The following is a 22,484-nucleotide window of genomic DNA, read 5'->3' as shown; positions in this document are numbered from 1 at the left end:
GTTTATATTTATTTGACGTTCTTTTACTATTATATCTGTTATTTTTGGGACAGTATTTATTTTTGGGGCAGTATTTATTTTTGGGACATTATTTATTTTTGGGACATTATTTATTTTTGGGACAGTATTTATTTTTGGGGCTGTACTCAATATCTTCTTATTGGCCTGAATTCAGTCGAAATTGTCTGTAAATTTAGTTGAAACAGTTTCTTTGTCATTATTATTTTTTTCTTTAACACTGACTACATCAACATTTTCTTTTTTTTTTTTAATAAAAAAAAAATTATATTTAGCAATAATAAGTTATGATTCAATCCAAAATTTCAGTAATGCCTTGTTGGCTGACTTTCTTTTTTTTTATCAAAAAAACTTGATAAGTAGAATTGTTAATTGGACTGTTAATCTTTAGTTGTGAGTTTTTGTTGATAATTTAATTGTGCTATTTTATTCTTATATGAGGAAAAAAAAAAGATTTATTGTATGTTGCTAAGATTAAAATTATCTTAATAATCTGCCGGTAAGGTTTGATTCGTCTCATCAAGAATATTGTATTGTGAACTATATTGAATAAGGCTAAATAAGATCTTACATCTTCGTTTACGATTAAATAGGACTTGATCAAGTGATTTGTTTAAATAATTATTTTTTTTAACAAGAAAACAAGTTTCATTAATCATTTGACCAAATCTTGGTCAAAAGATAATTTTTTTTTTCAACTAAACTGTTGATTCACTCTATAGTTGAATCATTTAAAATACAAAAAAAAAAATAATCTTAATTTAAATGTTATTTTTAACTTTTACTCTAACTGCTTTTTGTAAGTAGGCTCAACCTTGATTTATTATAAATACTTAATGTACATATATGTATTTGAAGATTTAGTTTTGACAAAGTCGTTTCTCTTATATATCACCTTCACTTTTACTTGGCAGTGCTCAATTTATTTTTTTTTTTTTATAATATTTTATTTAATTTGTTAACCGCAACTCACAGATACAAAAAAAAATATCTTTTTTTTGGTTATCATGTTGTTTCTTTAGAATATTCTTCTTTGAATTCTTAACGAATTTTCTTTTCTTCATATCTCATTTGGCATGATAACGTCATAAGCTGGTTTAAAAAGTTTCAATCTTCTACTTTCATCTTAGAGTTATTTAGCTCTTATATCTTAAGAGTTTGCTGAAGAAATTTTTTAATGAAATATTTAATGCAGGCACTTATTTCAGTATTCAGTATACATACAAGTGTCTAAGTCAAATGATTCTAAACTAAATCTTCATGTCTAAATATCTGATTATGATTAAATCTTTATACTATTTGTTATGCCAGTCTTATCTATACTCGTAATATATAAGTTTTTATTTCCTAATTACACTAGATGCGGACCATTTTATTTTTTGGGTTGTGCTAATTTTGGAAATATTCTCTTATTTCTGTTGGTTTTTCACAAAAATTAAAAAGTGCAAAAGTGCAAAATTAGAACAAAAATATTATTTTTAGTTATATGTTTATTTATATAATTACAATAAATCTTTGCTCTGCATATAGTAATCAGTGACGTTTTCATTGTAGATTAATAATTTTATAATGACGATGGGATTATGTTCGGACAAAAGAGTAGTGTCGACCTTTGGGGAAAACAACTCATTTATTTTACACCATTTTATTAATTTTAAATATTATTTAATTTTTAAATAAATTAATTTTAAGTTATTTTAAATTAATTAATAACTTAACTTAATAAAATGAGGTTCAACAGTTTAATAGTTTCAGACAAAAGAGACTGATTATTTCCTGTAATTTTTTATGTTTTATTTTGCGGATCACCAACGTACGTGGAAGAACTAAAATAAATAACACTTTAGTTCCAGTATTAGTTTTAGTTCTAATTTAACTGCATTTAATGTGACAAAATCCGGACTAATTTCTGAATGTTCTAATTTTCAAGAGTTATTAGAGTATTATTATTTTTTTTAAGGTGGATTTTTATTGGCGAATCTGCCGCGTCTTAATACGAAAAGAAAACTAGAAGGGTTCGCACAGTTGTGTAGAAACAACACCTACAAAAATTTGATTAATTTATTGAAAATTTTGTAGTTGTTGTATTCATCATTATTGTTTGTTTTTCTTTTCTTTCTAATATTTAAATTTTATTTTTATTTACTCTTTATTTTTATTTATTATTTATTTTTGTTTTATTTATTTTTGTTTTATTTATTTTTTATTTTTATTTTTCTATTTATTTTTTATTATTTTTATTTTTTTTTTATTTTTATTTTATTATTTTTATTTTATTTTATTTTTTATTTTTATTTTATTTTTTTATTTTATTTTTTATTTTTATTTTATTTTTTATTTTTATTTTATTTTTTTTTATTTTATTTTTTTTTATTTTATTTTTTTTTATTTTATTTTATTTTTTTTTATTTTTATTTTATTTTACTATTTTTATTTTGTTTTACTATTTTTTTTTTATTTCACTATTTTTTTTTATTTTTCTATAGTTTATATATTTTTATTGATTTATTTATTTGTTTTTAGTTTATTTTTATATGTTTTGCATTTTTATTTTTGTTTTTCCTTTGTTGTTTCCTTTAATAATGGTTTTTATATACATTTTTTTCGGCTATAGGTCACTGTTTGTTAAAATTAAAATTCAATGTTTGTTAATTTTTTGAAATATATTCTATATTTCGACTCTCCTTGAGAGTCATCATCAGGATAAGGATCTAACATAAATTAATATTAATGAAATCTATATCTAAGGGTCATAGTCTTCATTCTATTGTCTTTATTGCAATAAAAAATATATAAATAGCATTGATATTTTCTTTTTTTGAATTTCACTTTTTTTATTTTTGTATTTTTTTTCTATTTTTTTTATTTTTATTTTTTATTTTTTTTTATTTTTTATTTTTTTTTATTTTTTATTTTTTTTTATTTTTTATTTTTTTTTATTTTTTATTTTTTTTTATTTTTTTTTTTTATACTTTTTATTTTTTTTTTTTTTATTTTTTTTTATTTTTTTATTTTTATTTTTTTTTTATTTTTTTATTTTTTATTTTTTATTTTTCATTTTTTTATTTTTTTTTTTATTTTATTTTTCTGGTTACTTATTTTTCTGGTTTTTGTTTTCAGACTCTGATTGAACAGAGCCTAAACGTGGTATGATTTTCGTTGTCATTCTTAATCTATTGAAGGCTTTAAGACTTTTTGCAATAATTAAAAAAAAATCTTACGTTTTCAGATACAGCAGAGAACAGTAAATTAATATGTATATGTATGTTTATATGTATATATAGGGGGGTTTATGTTATAGCTAATATTTTTCCTTCAGGTTGATTAATGGCAATGCTATATGAAGCAATGCCATGCCATGCATTTTAAGGGTTAAAAACAAAGGGAAACACTTAAAAATAATCCGCTTATTTTCAGACAACTTAACATATACAATGTTTTCTGTTTAAATACTCATTAAATATAGAAAAATATTTAATAAACAAACGCAGATACTATTATATACGAAAATGAGAATATTATATTAAATCGATATTCTGTCTACACAAGGAAAAAAAAAATGTATTTAGAGATTTGTATAGAAATATGTACAACTTAATGAAAAGTATGTACTTAATTATTTGAGATAGACAAGTAACATTGCCTACCGATAAAATTTATATAAACCTTATTTTCAAATATTAACCAAGAATTATAATATATTTTATTAACAATTAAATAACATGTTGATTGTCAATAAAATCAAATCCTTGCTTAAAATTTCTTTCTAAACAATTTCAAGCCAATAGATTTGATTGAATCTCAGAAATGCTACGGTAGACCAAAGAAATATAGTATTGAATTCTATGCTCTTATTTTGATTCTAGATAGTAATAGTTTTGCTCCTCTTTATTTACCAAGAAGGTACTATTTAACTTTAATTTTTTAATTTCATAAAAGACCCTTAAAATGTAATTAGTAATGATTTGGAAATGAAACTATGTATATAGTTCCAAATGTAATAATTCTATAATTTATTTTGATTCATATATTTCATTGCTCCTGATCTCACTGTACAAGGTTATCTATTTTGTGTTTCCGAAATTAAATCTATTTGTGGTTTAGATTTTAATTAAATATTTATTTCAATATATTGTTTTGTCCTTGCTTTTAAGTGTGAAATACAACATCATTCAAGTGTCCTTCAAGGACACTTGAAGGACACTTGAATGATGTTAGACATGAAATATCTTCCAAGTAAGGTCTTCGTTAGAATTGCACATCACAACTTCATTTATTTATGTATGAGCTCGAATGTGCTATTTTTTAATATATATTGGTTAATTAATAGTTAATAAGGTCTCAATCCGAGTTTTGGATATTCGTTTTTAATAATAAATTACAGTCAGAATGATTCTGAGTGACACTACTGAACGAACACGTCTCTTAAATGGAGAATTTTTCTTTCACCCAACATTCCTTTTAACATTTGGTGAAGTTTACCTTCTTTTGTTCGATCACTACTCTCAAACCGAACAAATCGACTAATAGTGATAATGTTTCTTCAAGAGGGTTTTCACTGTATCTTATAGTAGAAAGTTATATTTTAACCTACATTTTAAAAATGCGAAGTGTGTATTTTCCATAGCTATTGATTAATTTTCTTCACTCAACATTTTGTCAATTTAAAAGCAATACTATATGCAAATACAAATATTTATTGAAAATAAATATCAAAGTGCACTGACCCTTTCAATAAGAGATACTGTCTGTCAGTTGATATACAGGGTATTTTTTAAAAAAATCTTTATGAATAAAAGTTTTTTCTTGTTATTTCTTAACAATAATTTTAAGATAGTAAAGGCTTTTTGAAAATAATTGCAAAAACCTACTTTTAAAGTATTATAATTTTCGTTTCTAATAAAGGATGTTTATTACGCTTAAATTTGGTACAGTGAAAGCTCTGTTCAACGGATGTTCTTATAAACTAACATCTCTTTTATTCATACAATGTTTTTAGTCCCTAATTTTTATTTTTCATACAATCTATCTTATATTAAACGGGTAGCTCTCTTGACTGATTAAAATTGCTGGTACCATTAAGGTCTGTTTAAGAGAGCATTCATTGCACATGATTTTAAGTTATTCGGGTCAACTGTTTTTGGGTAGACTTTTCTTTGATATTCTTTATTTTTCGTGAAATTGAAAATAGAAAAACTGTAAAAACAGTTTTTCGGACCAAGGAATACAGTTCTGAATTTAGGTGACCATATATATATATATTTAATGTATCTATAATAATATATTTATGGATGAGCAACCTTATTATTAGTGTTGTTTTGATATGGTATATCATTCTTACTACATTATTTTGTTTATAATTAAGTTTTAGATTTGTTTTGCTAAAAAATTATTTTCTTTCTGCCGCAACTAGTAATTGCAAATCTCAAACAAGAGTGCCAGCTTTCACTGGTTTCACTCATTGAAAGCGATCTTCAATGTTGCCAAGAGTTTGTCTAAATTACGTTACTTGCTTTATGTTGGTTTATGCTGTTTACTGCCGAACTATGAAATAGTTACATTGCTCCCATCATTACTTCAGATACGTGAATTGTTTTGCTTCATATGTACTTTTACTGAAAGAAAATAAAAGTCATGAATCATGTTTTATTAGCTTATTTGGTATTTTCTATTTCGAAGCATATTCGGATGAGATATGTTAGGTCGAAGTGAACCTATGGCTGTCTTCTTACAGTGCAGTAATTGTATATTCATGGATTCATAACTCATGTATTATGTATACTTATGTATATCTGCTAATATTGTATGTAAATGTATATTATTATGCTTTAAGCATTCTCTGTTAAAATGTTATATGATCGAAAGTAAGATTTATTTAATTTTCTTTTAAAAAAATATATTTTAAATTTATTGTTGCTTAAGAAATATATAATTTAATTATTGAAATAGAAAGAAAATGTAATATTTTTTAAAAATGAAATTAGGTTAACTTATTTAAAAGCAATTTTGGCAAATTAGGAAAAGGTTTCATAAGTAAATTTGCAATTAATAATAATTAGTGATTTGTAAAATTTACTTAAGATAATTTTTAAAAAACAGAACTCTAAAATTTTACTTTTCAGTGGTTCCCAACCTTTTTTTGACCAAGGAACACTAAGGTATTCTTGTTTTTAATAAAGACCAGAAAGACTAAAAATAGTAATTGTAAAATAATAATTTTATAATTATTTATAACTATTTTATAATTATTTTAATATGCTTTATGCATAATGCATAATGAATTGTATAAGTCCATACGTACATTGTATAAACTATAAAATAAGTATATAATTACTCAATAGACAAACTACAAGCTAAGTGTCCATACCTGTTAAATTTGATTCGCGAACCATTTTTAACCATCTCACACACCATTAGTTGGTATCTTCTGGTTTAGATTATAAAAATATTCTGTACAAATAGAAGACACTACTGGGTCCATACTATCTTAGCAGTTAGGTCAAGGGGTACATGGCTAATCTATTCCAAATGCAGTACCTCTCTCTGACTTTTTACATAGAAGCAAATCAGAGGTATCTATTTTAATTTCTGTCTTCTGTCTTTCTGTGGTATCTTATGCAATGCTTGTCTATCAACTCTCGAAGAAAGGACACCAGAACACCTGTTGTGCCTATGTCCAGGCCTGATCAGAACTAGGCTTAGGATTCTTCTTTAACAAATTCAGCAATATCTTCAGTATTAGCATTAGCTAGACTCTCGCCTTTATAAATGCCTCTGGATGGTTGTAGTTCAACCTTCTTTTACCCACTACCCACTATTATAAGGAATTGTGGATACAAAACGACTTTTCTCCCTCCACTTCAACTAACTAGAAGACACTAGTCATAAGAATAATTTGTTAAAAAATAAATAATAATTAAATATAAAAGCATAGTCAGACAAAAGGATGTACAGATGAAAGTTGTTGATAAGTGAATGTTTACAAAGAGTTATCCTTTTCGTAATTCTGTTTTGGCAGCACTGTTTCAGTTTCATATATCAAATAGAACTGTCACCCAGACATGTCAGACTGTGGCCACCGATCTATGACTATCGAGTTTTTTTTTTTTGTGAGGTAGCGCAAAGGATCATATTTATATAGATAAATCTGTTTTATTCACGTTTACAATGAAAAACCTTATGTATTTAAAAGATCTTCACATGAAATTTTGAAATTAAATACATTCTATAGTATAAAATTTCGTTATTTCTATTATAGAATGTTTTCATACCCAACAAAATATTGCATTGTACAATATATTTGATAACAAAGTAATAATGTACATTTTCTCATGAATTTTCATTGCAGACAGATGTTTTTATAAAGTTCAGACTAATTTTTGCAAGTCAAGACAAAGATTGAAAAATTCCAATAACATTGTTATTATTATATACTTATATCTGGTTTACATGCCGTAGTTTCATCGTTTGGTCTCTTCATTTTTCATGCAAAAGCTTTATTAATTACAATCTCCTTTCCAGCTTAAATTCTAAAAATCACTTTCTTTATACATTATTATTTTAATTTCATTAAATTTCTTATTATGGCTCTGAATTTTTTGATCCTATGAAATATTTATAATATACGTTGGCTGTTTGATAAATCAGTCACAAAAAAGAGTTGAATTTTTGTTGAATTTTCAATTTATTTTTCGATATAATAGTCTTTTAGTGCTAAATATTTTCCACAAAGGTATACCAATTTTTTTATATGTTCTGAAAAATAGAATACTTAGTGTGCTTTAAACTATCATCATCTGCTTTCATATAGATTACTATAGTTAGATAGATAAAAAATAGAATACTTCGAGTGCCTCAACATTTCATACTCTACAGAGATAGATTACTATAGATATATAGATAGATAAAAAATAGAATACTTCGAGTGCCTCAAAATATTCATACTCTACAGAGATAGATTACTATAGATATATAGATAGATGAAAAATAGAATACTTTGAATGCCTCAAAATATTCATAACCTGCTGAGATAGATTACTTTGCGATTTTATTTACAATTCTTCCCACCAAGTCATTTTATTAAATTTAAAAATAAATGAAAATCAGATGGTATTAAATTTAGTGTTTATAATAAATGTGGTATTATCATATAGTATAAATCGACTTATTTTGCTATTGCAGTTGTAAATGAATTGGTCCGTTGTCAAGACGAAACAAAACCGTCAAAACCGATGAATAGTGACGCTCAAATCATTTTACTTGTTTCGGTTTAGTCGAAGTCACTCATAATTCTGTCATATCCACCCAAAAACTATAATCTACAACCTTGTCCGTTGATGCACTTGTCTTTGGTGTTTTTTGTGGAGTATATTCTTGATGAAAAATCTTCTGTTTTTGTGTTTTTATTTTTGAAATCAAATACAAAATTATTTAGTATTATTTTTCAATATTTCCAAATACTACTTGGAAGTATTACTTAAAATTACTTAAAATCCGTAAGATGCCATACTTGGTGAAAGTCATTTAAAGTTATTCCCCGAAGAACGGCAGTACTTATTGATACTTGGAATTGATGTAACTGAACTGGGACTAATAACATGCCATAGATTAAATTGGCAATATTTTGTAGCTCCTAAAAACAAATCTGGACGTAATTCTTTTGAAGAGGAACATGATAAAACTCGTTAAAACAATTTCGAATTATTCTATATGATAATGTAGTTTCCTTATATTACTTGGTAAAGTTCTATTTTTACTATTTAAAAAATAATTTTGTTTTACAATTTTGTACATTCTCACAGGATTCTTTTTTTTCCATTTTTGCAAATTCACCAAAAATTGAAGTTCTTATTGAAGTACTTGCTAAAAGAAGCTTCTGTATTGGATTTATATCTCCAACATTGGCTAAATTTATTAAAAACTGCCAGATTTAAAACAAAAATATTTTGAAACATATTCAATTTACTTATTAAGGACTTATTAAACAGCCCTTTTTTTTGTATATGGGAAGAAGCTAGTCATCTTTATCAACAAATAACGATATCGCTTCAGATTTCAACCCTTAGCAAATTCATTTCAAGTTGAGTTTTGTTTAACCTGTCCTAATTTTGCTCAACGTCTATATATGTTTGTAGATTTTCGATTTTCAACCCCGGAAATTATATTTAGGTATTGGATTTGGAATTAAGAATAGTTTTATACGAGTATTTTCTTTTATAAATTGTTGTATGTTAGATATTTTTTAAAATGGTATATATATTTTGTAACATAAAAAAACCATCCTTAAAGCTTTATTAAATTTGACTTTTAATTAATCGTTGGTTTCGTCATTGCAGTTTCTTGATTGTAAATAGAACTTACTGGTATCAAAGTTGTTGCTTTTACGAGTTTAATGAAAAAGTCATTTGCATAGAATCCAAAAGTAGGACACTGAATCTGAGTGGTTTATAGTTGAGATAGTTGAGATGGTTGAAACGGTAGAGATGGTTGAGATGGTTAAGTAACTTTAATGGCAGGTCATCTAAATTGAACTCGGTCGTTGAGCTGACAGTGAATGGTTAGCAATTGATGTGTTTATCTATCAAATGGATACAAATGTTTGTTTAGCAGGATGCTTCTCTATTGTCGTTTGTTAAATAATGACATAAATGACAACTTGATTAAAATTGAAAAACAAAAAGAAACAAAAAATCAAATAAAATGAAACTTTATTTTGAAATACATTTCTAGTTTATTTTTTAAATATATTTTTACCGTTTTTTAACATCGCATAAAATTATGTATATTTTATTACAAAAGTGCTCATGTTAACATTATTAATTTAAAATTTTGCTTGGTATGAAATAACGAACACCTTTTATTATATTTATGTTTATTTAAATATTTGAATAAATTTCAATTTAAAATCTATATGCTTTTTATGCGCTTCTTAATGGCTTCCATTTTGATTTATTATCATTTTCTTTTTCTTTTCCATATATTCGCATTACGCATCTATTTATAGAAATGATTTTCCGTTGGCAATTACTGTTAAGCTACTTAAAATCAATTCTCATATCTACTAACCAGAAGGAGCTGCAGAGTTCTCAGTAAAAACTCAGTAAAAACTCAGTAAAATCCAACTTACACATTAGAAAATTTGAACATATTGCATTGACTGAAAGTAAATCGTTGTACATTGCTCTACCTCGCTAAGCCTCCTCTTTTGCTTTTAGAGGAGCTCTGGAATGTTGGAATATCCCCAACGATTTGCGCGTAATATCCCCGATTCCTCTTCAACGAGTAACGTTCCAGTTTCACAGCAACATCATCATCCACGCCATCATCATCATCAGCAACAGCATAACGTTCACATTAATAGTGGCGGTGTAGTAGGATCACACTATTCTCATCAATATCCTATTGTACCAGGTTCGCCAGCTCACCAGCATCGGCATCAGCAACAACAACATCATCGCAATTTGTCAACAGCATCCAGTTGCAGTGCCCAACATAAAAGTGTGACCTTTAGTCAAGTAACAACATCAAACGGCGGTGGGAATTGCTTTGGTGGTGATTATAGCGGTAGCAGTAGTGGTAATTCCAGTTGTGGTCAACAATCAATGGCGGGCAACATGAAGCACGGTTTGTTATCTATAATTTTAATTAATAATTATTAATTAATTAATTCTATATGTGAAATCATTTCAAATATTCATACTATTTTTTTTAGGAAAATCACAAGAAGATGTTTGCTACGTTGTAGCCAAATATGATTATGCTGCCCAGGGCGCACAAGAATTAGATTTGCGAAAAAATGAAAGATATTTATTACTCGATGACTCAAAACATTGGTGGCGAGTACAGAATAATCGAAATCAATCTGGTTATGTTCCCAGTAACTACGTTAAAAAAGAGAAACCTTCGTTATTCGATAGGTGAGTTTGACTTTTTTAAATTAATACCATATATATATATATATATATATCATCATAATGCGGAAGCCAAATTTTTTTATAAATATATTTTATATCTAATATAAGTTTTGCTTTTGAACGCTACTTTTATTTTAATATATTAGTTTAATTACTCGAAAATGTATAATTTGCTCATTAGTCTTTTCGCTAAATTTTTTAAATTTTATGTTGCAAATTTAATATTTAACAAAATATTAAACAGATATTATTTTATCATTGAATCAAGATTGATGTGTATATGATGTAGTGTAACTAAATTTTAAATTATATATGTATAGAGAAAATCCATACAAAAAACTTTAATAAGAAAGTTGTATGGATTGTTAAAGACTATTTGAAAAAAATGTCCTCTCCAAATGAACAATTGATTTTTCCCACAAATTTCTCTCTTTGAAGATTAGATTAGGAAAGCAAATATAATTTAAAACATTTAATCTATTGTTTGGACTTTGCCATTAGGCATGAAATACAGCATCATTTCCAGATTCTTCAGATTATATCCTATAGTACTAGATAGTTTTTGATAACTTGTCGGCATGTAGCAGATAATAGTCCATATAAAGGCGATACGTTGTATCGCTTCACATAATAAAAGTTCATTAATCTTTGTAATCAATTCAGTTCACCAAAACGTGTCCGGGAAATTTCTGGCCTAACAAAAGTCAAAATAGTGTATATAATGGTATTGTGTTTCTGACTTCCCATATCTTCCACAAACTTATGTTTGATTTACGCAAATAAAATTGGTTACCATGTGTCTATAATGGTCATAATAATCAGAATTGAGGGTTCGTATCACACCAAAAAGTGCGGGTGTATAATACTTCCAGCTCAAATATCACACTATACATGAAGTTTTTGCTGTAGATGTAATACTCTTTTGACAATTACTTGTGGATTGTCATTGTCACTGTCTTTCAAACAAAAATAAACTTTATCTCACGTTGTTGCTGTTGTAATCCGCTAGAATCTAGAAAACAGATAACAAAAGAATTTACAAGATGAATGTATGGTTTAGAATATGAATAGGTGCATCCCCCAAAGAGAAAGATTGCCATAATTTTTGTAGTAAATTCTCATAATTTCAACATATTTAGTGGTCGTAAGAAAATCCATATCGTCAAGTGTCCTAAATATGTTAAACCTTGAATGAGAAATCTGTTTAATATTAATCATTGAATAAGTGTTGCTAAATCAGGACCATGGAATGAATAACTTATTATAATAAATAAAGCGTGAATATATGCTAAGTATATTTAGTATGATTAACCAAAACATGAACTGTATTCCATCCATTAAGAATTAAATCTTAAAATTTTATTAAGTTATTTGTTTTTTATTATTTATACATGTATACTAATTTTGAGTTAAGGATTTTTTTTCATATCAACTTTATTACTATTCACATTATGTGCCACATAGATTAAAAATAGCAAGGACTTGATGACATCTTAGGTTTTATTAACAGTACCGAGTTTTTTATGGTAGGAAAAAAGGTGGCAAAGGACCAGAAGATTTGGGTGGGTCCTGAGGATCACTATTATAACTTAACCCACAATTCATATTGTACATTGGGAGTTTTTCACTATATTCAATTTCTATTGAATTGCGAATTTAAACTACATTGTTTTGGTTATCATTAAACCATTTCGATTAAGATACTTTCTAAAATATTCATTACATTTGATAAGTTTTTGATAGTTTTTAATTTTGTAATAGAATTTGGTATATAAATTTCGATTTAATTGCTTTGATTCATGAGGGAATATTATTTATGTTTACGAGCTAATATTGCTAGTTAAAACTATTTATTTAAAAACATTGATAGTTGTAGATAAACTTTCAAATACCACACTGTGCCTTTATAATACCTTGTGTTCACGTTGTATTATATTCAAATGTCATTGTGTCATTACTATTGACAAAAATAATATACATATTTTTATTTATGTAGTTCCCTTAAATAAGAAGAGTCAACGTGTATGCAGTCAATATCCAACTTTCCACTTGCTTTTGAAAATATAAAATATTTTTTTAATTACATTATACTTATGAAGTTTTTAATATACATACTATAATCCTTCTCCTTTGGGCTACTTGTACATTTTTTTTTTGAACTATAAGAAATGCATGGTGACTTTATAAAAAAGAAATTAAAGATTTCTGTTTTTAATATATTTTTTTATGACCACCGAATTTCAAAACCCTAATCTTTTTTAAATGTTAAATTTAGAGTATTTTTTAGCGCCATTTTTATTTTTGATTGTTAAATCTCGAGTGAAATGAATAACACTAGTGATCCTAAAACACTCTAGATATTTTGTCAGAGTAACAAAATTGCTTTAAAATTAATAACTGATTTATGTTGATAAATCATAAGTGGTAAATTTAGAGTATTTTTTAGTGCTATTTTTATTTTTGATTGTTAAATCTCGAGTGAAATTGATAACACTAGTGATCCTAAAACACTCTAGATATTTTGTCAGAGTAACAAAATTGCTCTAAAATTAATAACTGATTTATGTTGGTAAATCATAAATGGTAAATTTAGAGTATTTTTTAGTGCCATTTTTATTTTTGATTGTTAAATCTCGAGTGAAATGAATAACACTAGTGATCCTCAAACACTCTAGATATTTTGTCAGAGTAACAAAATTGCTCTAAAATTAATAACTGATTTATGTTATATGAATACAAGAAGTTTTATAACAATTTGATCAATTATTGTAAATAAATAGTTGCTTATTTAGCATAATAGTCATATACTTTAAGAATGTAGATAATATATGATCATCCATTATCCATACGCGTATAACATTTTGTATTAATATAAATATATTATGAATTATTTTGGTGTCCAATATCGAACGAGTCATAAAATTAGAGCAAAAAGTGATTAGGAACTAGGAACTCTTCTGATGAAGGCAAAAGCGAATTTGCCGAAACACGTGTAGAGATACACAAAAAAAAAAAAAAAAAAAAAAAAAAAAACTTTCGAAATAAAAGTTAGTATATTTTAAAAAACAAAAATAACCGCATTTAAACATTTTCGAAGTAACGACTCAAAAATTAAAACAAAAATAAAAAAAAAAAGTGACAGTTGGAGTGCAAATTTTAGATTTTAAAATCAAAAATGGTATTAACAGATTTGGTGAATTTTTCAAATTGAATTGCACTGATGTATATAGTTAAATTAGATGATCTAGAAGTTTGTCAGTAGATATTAAGAATACTATAGATAGATGATAGTCATTAACGATGTTAATAAATTCTTGATGTGAAACAAATCTATACGATATCAATATCTAAAAAAAATTGGTTTTACTAGTTATCTAGTTTAAGCTCAGAAAAATATTATTTAACTCTTTTCTTATCATGACTTCGGTTTAAGATTATGTATGTAGTTGAAATTACTTATGTTATAACAGAAAATGTCGATCTATGGCATTTTTAGTTTTTACAAAAATTTTATCATTCTGAAATACAGTTTGATCCCAGAAATACAGTTTTTTATCTTTTATCCTATCCTCTTAAAAAAATTGGGAGCAAGCAACATTGCACGATTAAGAGACATACTTGTTTATGAAAGCGTCTGTTAAATACAGCTTTCACTGTACATATTAAATTCTTTTAATTTAATGTTTTTATTTTAGAAAAAAATATGAATATAGTTTTTAGTTTTATATTATTACCCACAATTACTTTTTCCATTAGATAGTCTTATCGTCTACCAGAAATGCAAGTTCTAATATCGCAATGTCTTATATTTTTAATATTACCCAGTCATGCATAATATTTTTACAATTTTGCATAATTTTGTCCATAAATTATTTGTAATATTTCTATAATCTCCCTTAAACTTATTATTTAGTGAATAACAAATCATTAATATTATATAAATCTTAAGATTATGTTTAAAATATAAAACAAAGATTGAGTGAGAATAATTAAATTGCAGTTAGGCAAATGTATTAGTTAAATATATATATATATTTTGAATAAAACCAAATAATAAAGTATAATATTTTTTTATATCTTCGTAAATCTATTTATTTAGCATAAAGAAAAAGGTGAAAAAGGGTTCTGGTTCTAAGACTTTGCCTAATTGCTCACCATCACGACAAATTGAAAGCCCAACAATGTCGCGGCGTCTTCCTCCTGATCCATCTGAAGCCATTGGCACAGCAATCGTCAAATACAATTATCAAGCGCAACAAGCTGATGAACTTTCGCTCACCAAAGGTACACGAATTTTAATACTGGAAAAATCGAACGATGGTTGGTGGCGTGGACAAAGTGGAAATGCAGTCGGTTGGTTTCCAAGTAATTACACAACAGAGGATTGTGATAACGATGGTGAGATACATACGTATGCTATGGCAGAAAATGTACTTGATATTGTGGTAAGTTCTGATTAGTTCTGATTTAATAAACAATTGTATGTAATGTATAAATCGTTTTATAATTTTAGGTTGCTTTATATAGTTTTTCATCAAATAACGATCAGGAACTTTCATTTGAAAAAGGTGATCGCCTCGAAATCGTTGATCGTCCAGCCTCAGATCCAGATTGGTATAAAGCACGCAATAATCAAGGACAAGTCGGTTTAGTTCCACGCAATTATTTACAAGAGTTAAACGATTATTTAGCTACTCCATATCGTAATAATGGTGGTGGCAATGGCAATGGTGGGGGTGGAAGTAGTGGGGGTGATTCAATCGATAGACGCAACGATGGTATGGCACCACAATCATCACCACCTATGCCGCCAATGGAACGACCAAATTTAGCTGGAAAATCTTGGTATTATGGTGCTATAACACGTAGCCAATGTGATACTGTGCTGAATCAACATGGTCACGATGGCGATTTTCTTATTCGAGACAGCGAGACTAATGTAAGTAAAAAAATAAAATATATAAAATAGTTATAAGTAATAATAGTATTAGGATTAGTTGTTGTAGTATTAGAATTAAAAGTAGTAGTTGAAGTAGTTGTTAATGATTTAATTCTATTTTATTTAATTCTTTCTTAAATACGTTTTATAATTTTTGTTAATAGCACACTCTTGGCATTGAAATTTTCATAACAGTTTATTCTGATAATGTATCACTGTTATTGTTGTTGTAACCCACAAGGATCTGTTCGTGTAGTACCTTTTGGGAGTGCTGAGCGGCACTTGGTTGTCGAATTCGTGCAGTGTTTTTGAGACGTAGTCCCGCCCTGTTTTGATATACAAATCACTATCTTTAGTCGTTAATATATTGAATTGAAGAATGATTGAATTTAAATATTTAAATATTCATTTAAATATCTTTTACAATGAAGTATAGACTATAGGCTACAGATTAGTCAAAAACAAAACTAAATAATTTAACACTAATAAATTCATAATGTTGTTCTTTACACTCTAAAAATTAGACAATATCCAACTTAAGCTGTTACAAATGTCTGGGACATATCCAAGATTTTAATTTGATTTAAAAAGGGTTTAGTAGTTATATGTTTGTACAGCTATATGTTTTCTATAGCTGTAAATTTGTGCGACGCAAATAGGGTCTTTATCCTTGTATAACCTGTCGTATTTATACGGCTGTAGTGAGAATAATTCTTTTATGCTGCTATCTAGCATGGTAGTCGTGTGTTTTGTCTAAAAGGGTTAATCTAAAATCACTAGACTGAGCCAGAGAAAGTAATACTTTCATTAGTGATAGAAAAAGCATTACTTCATTGGCTGCTTACTAAATTTCGTAGAGTTCAAATTTAGCAGAGTCCAAGAAATACAATTAGGTTTCAGATTGTTTGCAAATGGTTAGAGTGTAGTTAATTTAAATATTCACTTCGTTAAGGCTTTTCTGTAGTATCACAATTGATATACTGCTTATGGGCTAAGCATAGCTTATCTGCTAGGAAAACGTTGTCCCCTTAGAAGTTCTTCAATGAGTATGTTTATCGAGGATTTGGTTATGATATGTGTTTTTGTTTAGTGTATTCTGTAGCTCGAACTGAATGGAATATTTTATAATCACATTAGTTTCATTAATTAGACATTATTTGTTTGATCGATCATTACAGAGGTTACGAATAGTAGTAAACTGTAACAACGAAAATTCTTTTTATATTTTTTTGATTTTACCCATGATTAATGGTCTTAGAATCATTTCTTAGATTTTATTATTTGTAAATAAATTTTTTTGAGTCTGCAAGTACTCAGGGTTAAAATCGTGTCTTGCCAAATTTGACTCATTATTATTATTGACTTATTTATAATTAAATTAATATTTTTATATTATTTTTTTTTTTTTGCAGATGGGTGATTATTCGGTTTCTCTTAAAGCACCTGGTCGAAACAAACATTTTCGCGTCCATGTCGAAAATAATATGTATTGTATCGGGCAACGTAAATTTCATACGTTGGATCAGCTAGTGGATCACTACCAAAGAGCACCCATTTACACAAATAAACAGGGCGAAAAATTGTATCTTGTCCGATCGTTACCAAAGGCAAATGGCACGTAAGCACCAAAATGCTTAACTAAAAAATAAAGTAAAATAAAAAATTAAATTAAATTATTAAATAAAAAAAAAACGCTAATATTATCATAACTACGATATTAATATAAAAACAATATATATATATATATATATATTAAATTATAAAATAATAAGGGCAGTTGAGTAAACGAACTGATGGACAGACGCTGACTGGAACATATGTTCGATCTTGTCAAATTACAAATTAGTGCGAAATATTGATATTCTTAGGAAAAGATGTGAAATGAAAAATCCAAAAGGCTTAAAAACATGACCACATTAAAAATTAAAGCATTTAAATTAATTTATATATAAATATATATTTAATGTGAGTAATATATTAGTGAATAAGTATGAAATTAAATAAAAAATTACTTGAATACATATTAATTGTATTTTGTTAAAATATATATATATATATATATATATATATATATATATTTATTATAGTTTAGCTTTTCAATCACAGCTTTTTAATTCTCCTTCGTAAATATGAGTAAATGAATAATGTTTTTAAATAACAAATTAAATACCGAAAGTAAATAAAAATGCTTTAACTACATATAATACAAATCCTCGAAATCATATAATCGTTCAAAAGTTTAATATTTGTGAAAACAAATTTATATATATACTTAATTTAAAAACATAAATATTATAAATGTATATTTTTTATATTTAATTTAAAATATTAAACATTAAACGACAATGATGTTTTTTTGATATTAACAAAACAAAAAAAAAAAATTATAATAATAATTAAATTAAATCACTCGAAATTAAATTCATAGAAAAAAATTCATAGATGTGTTGCTTTCAAGCAATTTATTTATTTTTTTCTTTTCTCTCAATTAAATTAAATGAATTAATTTAATTATTTTGAAAATTTTTTTAAAAATTATTTTTATTTTTATTTTTTTGTAAAACTTTGCAACTGTATATAATTAACTTTATTTTGAAATATCTGCTTTAATGGTTTTCAAAGGCAATTTTTTATTAAAAAACAAATTTTTTTTCATAAAATAAACATTTCATGTAACAATAAAATTTCATATTTTGTAATTTTTATAAAATGTAACGTAACGTAACGTAGAATTGATAAATGAAATCGCAAATTTAAAGATTTACATGCTTTTTTATTAACTCTAATAATCCACTTGCAAAATGATATGAAATATAAAATTATAAATGTGTGTTTATAAGATAAGTATATTTAATCTTTAAATTAATAACAAGATTATCTATTACAAAAATTACATAAAGACATAAAGACATAATATCATTTTACAATAAAAGAAAAATGCTTAGCAAAAAACGCAATAATAGTGACAGTTCATATTCTCTCATTCAGAAAGTAAATGATGTGGTATATGATCAAATGATAAATGATATTTATGGTATAAAGAAATCATCTGAAATACATCAACACTGATTTTTTCCTGTTCAAATCTATATAGAAACATATATTGTACTTGTACATAAATGTTTTTATATATGTAATACTTATATGATTTATGAATATCTGTTCACGTTAGTATGTGGTCATGTGTGAATGTACATGCATTTCAGCATTACCTATGACTAAACTACTCGGCACGAAGCTTATCTTCCATATGCAAAAATTAAAATCTGTATAATTTCAATGGATTTAAATAAAAGATATAAGATACGGTACAGTTCAGTTCGGTTTTAAATTTGTGAACAATGAGCAGTGAGCAGCCGAGGTGATGTCTTAATCTGCTTAATGTATTTTAATTTCGTTTCAATTTGTTTAAAAACTGATTAAACAAGAAAACTTTATAAATTTATAATCAATTAACAACTAAAAAAAACAAAAACAAAAACAAAAACAAAGACAAAAATACTCAAATATAGATTTATTTTATTTTTAAAATTTGTTATTAAAATTAAAAACTTTTCTCATAATTTACTGTGTTCACAACCAATCATACATAGTCATTTGTTATATAATGATAATTTCATAATAATTTAATGGATAATTATTAATTTGAAAATATATTAAAAACAATTTACTTATATATATATGTACATATATATATATATATATATAAATTTGTACAGTTTTTAGTTAATATTAGTTTTATTAATGATTTTTTTTTTTTCATATTATATTTAAATTATTTAAACAAAACAAAATATTTATAATGTAAAAATATTGGTTTAATCTATAAGCAGAATATATTATATGGTATACGCTATACCAGTCGACAGATCAAATTTGAAATTTTTATTTATTTATTTTTAGTTTGTTTAGAATTTTGTCGAAAGAATAAGATACATTAAAATAAAATCTCTTATATTATAATATTAAAATAAATAAAAAATGTAGTTATATCTTTTTTCTACTTATTTCATACGAGAATTTTTTAAAATACATTAAAAAAATGCTATTAGTAATAAAAAGTAAATTGAACAAACTAGAAATTATACCGAAATGGAAATAAATTATAAATAAAATTTAAAAATAAATTAAAATTTGTTTTCATATTTTTTTTATTAATTAAAAATTGATTTGTGTAAAATTTTATATAACAGTTTTTCAGATGATGGAAATGTCAATCTCCTTTTTGTTGTTGTTATTGTAACACGCTGGGACCTATTTGTGAAGTCCTTTTGGGAGTTGTCGACGAGTCGCTCCGGGACGTAGACTCTTGGCTGTTCTTAGAGTCAATATCTTTGATGTGTTGTTGTTGTTGTTGTGGCCCAAGGATTGTAGCTCAAGGAGATTTTATATACCTTATTGGGGACTCTGAGCGACGAGTGGCTTTGGAATGTAGACCAGGCCGCTCTTACAGCTTTGATGTGATATTAATTGAGCTCATTTATGAAGATTTTGAGTTTTTTGTATGTAAAGCAAGTATTGATAAAATTTAATAACTATTGAATTGTTTACAAAATTGGTCAAGCGTAATCTCTAGAATTCCATTACTCCATGCAACTTTATAGTTTAGTTTTTGAGTTATTGGGCCTCAAAGTTGAAAATTTTTACATGAACCGCGGTGGTGAAATTTAGAAGATTTTCAAAGTTTTGTATACTAGCAATGGTACTCCGAAAAACCTCAAATACTCACAATATGGGGGCTAATAGATGTAATTTCAGTTATCAGGATATTAATCGGAAAACGAATATGTACTTTAAAAAAATACAGAATATAATGAAAGAAAAAAAAAGACTCATTTAACTGAATTTCAACTAGTCAAAGTATTGGAAACGTACTAAAATAACGATAATCAATTGACTTAGTGTTATTTTATATCTTTAAAATTTCAGATGATGTTTGCTAAGTTGGTTTAATAATTTCGTAAAATGAAGTATTAGAGGTTGCTAACAATACTATTTAAGATCACTTGAACCTTTTGAGAAAACAGAATGTTCAGGGTCAGAATAAGTGACAAATTCCATCACCAAGGAGAATAAGCAGTAATACTGGTATTATCAGCACTATACCATACATAAGATTTATATAGCAAACATTTATACATTCCAACAAATACTTCAAAGAAATATAAATAAGTCTACAAAAACTCATAAGGAAAACAGCACTCTATTATTAGACAACATATCATATGCATAATGTACCTAAATATTTTCAAATTATCTATCAATGTATCAATTTAGTTTATACAATGTATTCACGATCAATTAATCGTTGGTTGCAATATTTATACAATTTTTTGGCTATCATGAGAACTGTTATGAGTATTTTCGGATACGAATTATTTGGTCCCTGGACATAGGGATATCCAAGGCAACTGTATAGCAGATGAATTAGCAAGACATGGTACGACAGCACAAATTCTTCTGGGAAAAGAGAGTGTGGTTATACCAATTGCTTCTTGTCGGCACTGAATAAAATTATGAACATACCAAATGTTTGAAAGAAGATGGTCAACAGTAACCAACTGCATAAAAACCAAGGAATCTTGACCAAAAATTAGTAAGAAAAGATCGGGGGAATTAATTAACCTATTCCGAGCAAATTTATCGAAGATAGTAGAAATTATTACGGGGCACTGCTTGTTGGGAGGACATGCCTTGAGGCTCAACATCAGGACCTCCTTACATTGTAGACATTCCATGGAGGATGATGAAGAGGAATCACCAATACACCTTCTTCTACAGTGTCCTGCTTTCGCAAGACAGACTCTCCTACTTAGGGTCACACTTTTTCAATTTACTAATAGAGCTAGATTCCATTTCCATAGCTCGTGTTAATGGCTTTTCGGCCAGTACCAACCGTTTATAGGCACAGGTGTCAAATTCTTTAGGGTGTCACAATAGATCTTATGGTCTAAGTGAATCTTCGGACGGCCCCAGTAACCTAACCTAACCTACGTTATACTATTGTGTTATACCATGTTTCTACTGTCGCATTTAAGCAGTTTTGCATGTTACGGTCACTAATGAGAATGAGGATTTACCATATAAGGAGCTTTCATATAAATGAACTCATTATAAAGAAATCAATTGATTTAGGGCGAAAAATTTGAGTGCAAAATAAATATCCCACAAGGAAAATAACCAAAACTTGAAATATTTGTCATTTGTTTTATATGTAAAATATGAGCGAGCAAACAATTTCACATGCATAAATTAGCTTATGCTAATGGGAACGCCAAATCTTGATTTCATCAAATAAGTAGTTTTAGTTGCAGTGAAAACATGATATAAGTCCATATTTTACTTACGAAATTGGAAAAGCGGACACACTTTATTGTGACAAATACGATGCTTAAGCTTACTTAAACAATACTTAAGCATAATTTAAGTCAACATTGTAAAGTTAAGTCAAAGTTAATTGCTTCACGAGTTCTGAAATTTTATTGTTTTTAGAATTTGAGGAATATAATTAATTTAATTTACGTATTTAATTCATTCAGTGTTCATAATACGGATTAAAAAAAAAGGATTTCGGGTATTTTTATTATTTTAACTAGTTAAGCCATCAGGGTTTC

General features: G+C 26.5%; 1 protein-coding gene across 4 annotated transcripts in view; it reads left to right on the top strand.

The window, feature by feature from the left end:
- The window catches only part of LOC119689046 (cytoplasmic protein NCK1), a 29,815-nt gene extending 12,241 nt beyond the window's left edge, over positions 1-17,574 (top strand). For 2 of the 4 annotated variants that reach the window (XM_038103784.1, XM_038103786.1), the window contains exons 2-6: positions 10,022-10,641; positions 10,730-10,934; positions 15,031-15,376; positions 15,445-15,870; positions 17,283-17,574. In XM_038103784.1, coding sequence (XP_037959712.1) covers positions 10,245-10,641; positions 10,730-10,934; positions 15,031-15,376; positions 15,445-15,870; positions 17,283-17,492 — 1,584 coding nt within the window. In that variant the 5' untranslated portion in view covers positions 10,022-10,244 and the 3' untranslated portion in view covers positions 17,493-17,574. Of the gene's footprint in view, positions 1-9,832; positions 9,854-10,021; positions 10,642-10,729; positions 10,935-15,030; positions 15,377-15,444; positions 15,871-17,282 lie in introns of those variants that run through there. The other 2 variants (XM_038103785.1, XM_038103787.1) reach the window with 2 other exon arrangements.
- Positions 17,575-22,484: the final 4,910 nt, after the last annotated feature.

Source organism: Teleopsis dalmanni, chromosome X (genome assembly GCF_002237135.1).
Source record: "Teleopsis dalmanni isolate 2A chromosome X, ASM223713v2, whole genome shotgun sequence".
NCBI lineage: Eukaryota > Metazoa > Arthropoda > Insecta > Diptera > Diopsidae > Teleopsis > Teleopsis dalmanni.
This window is presented reverse-complemented; position numbering and strand designations above follow the sequence as displayed.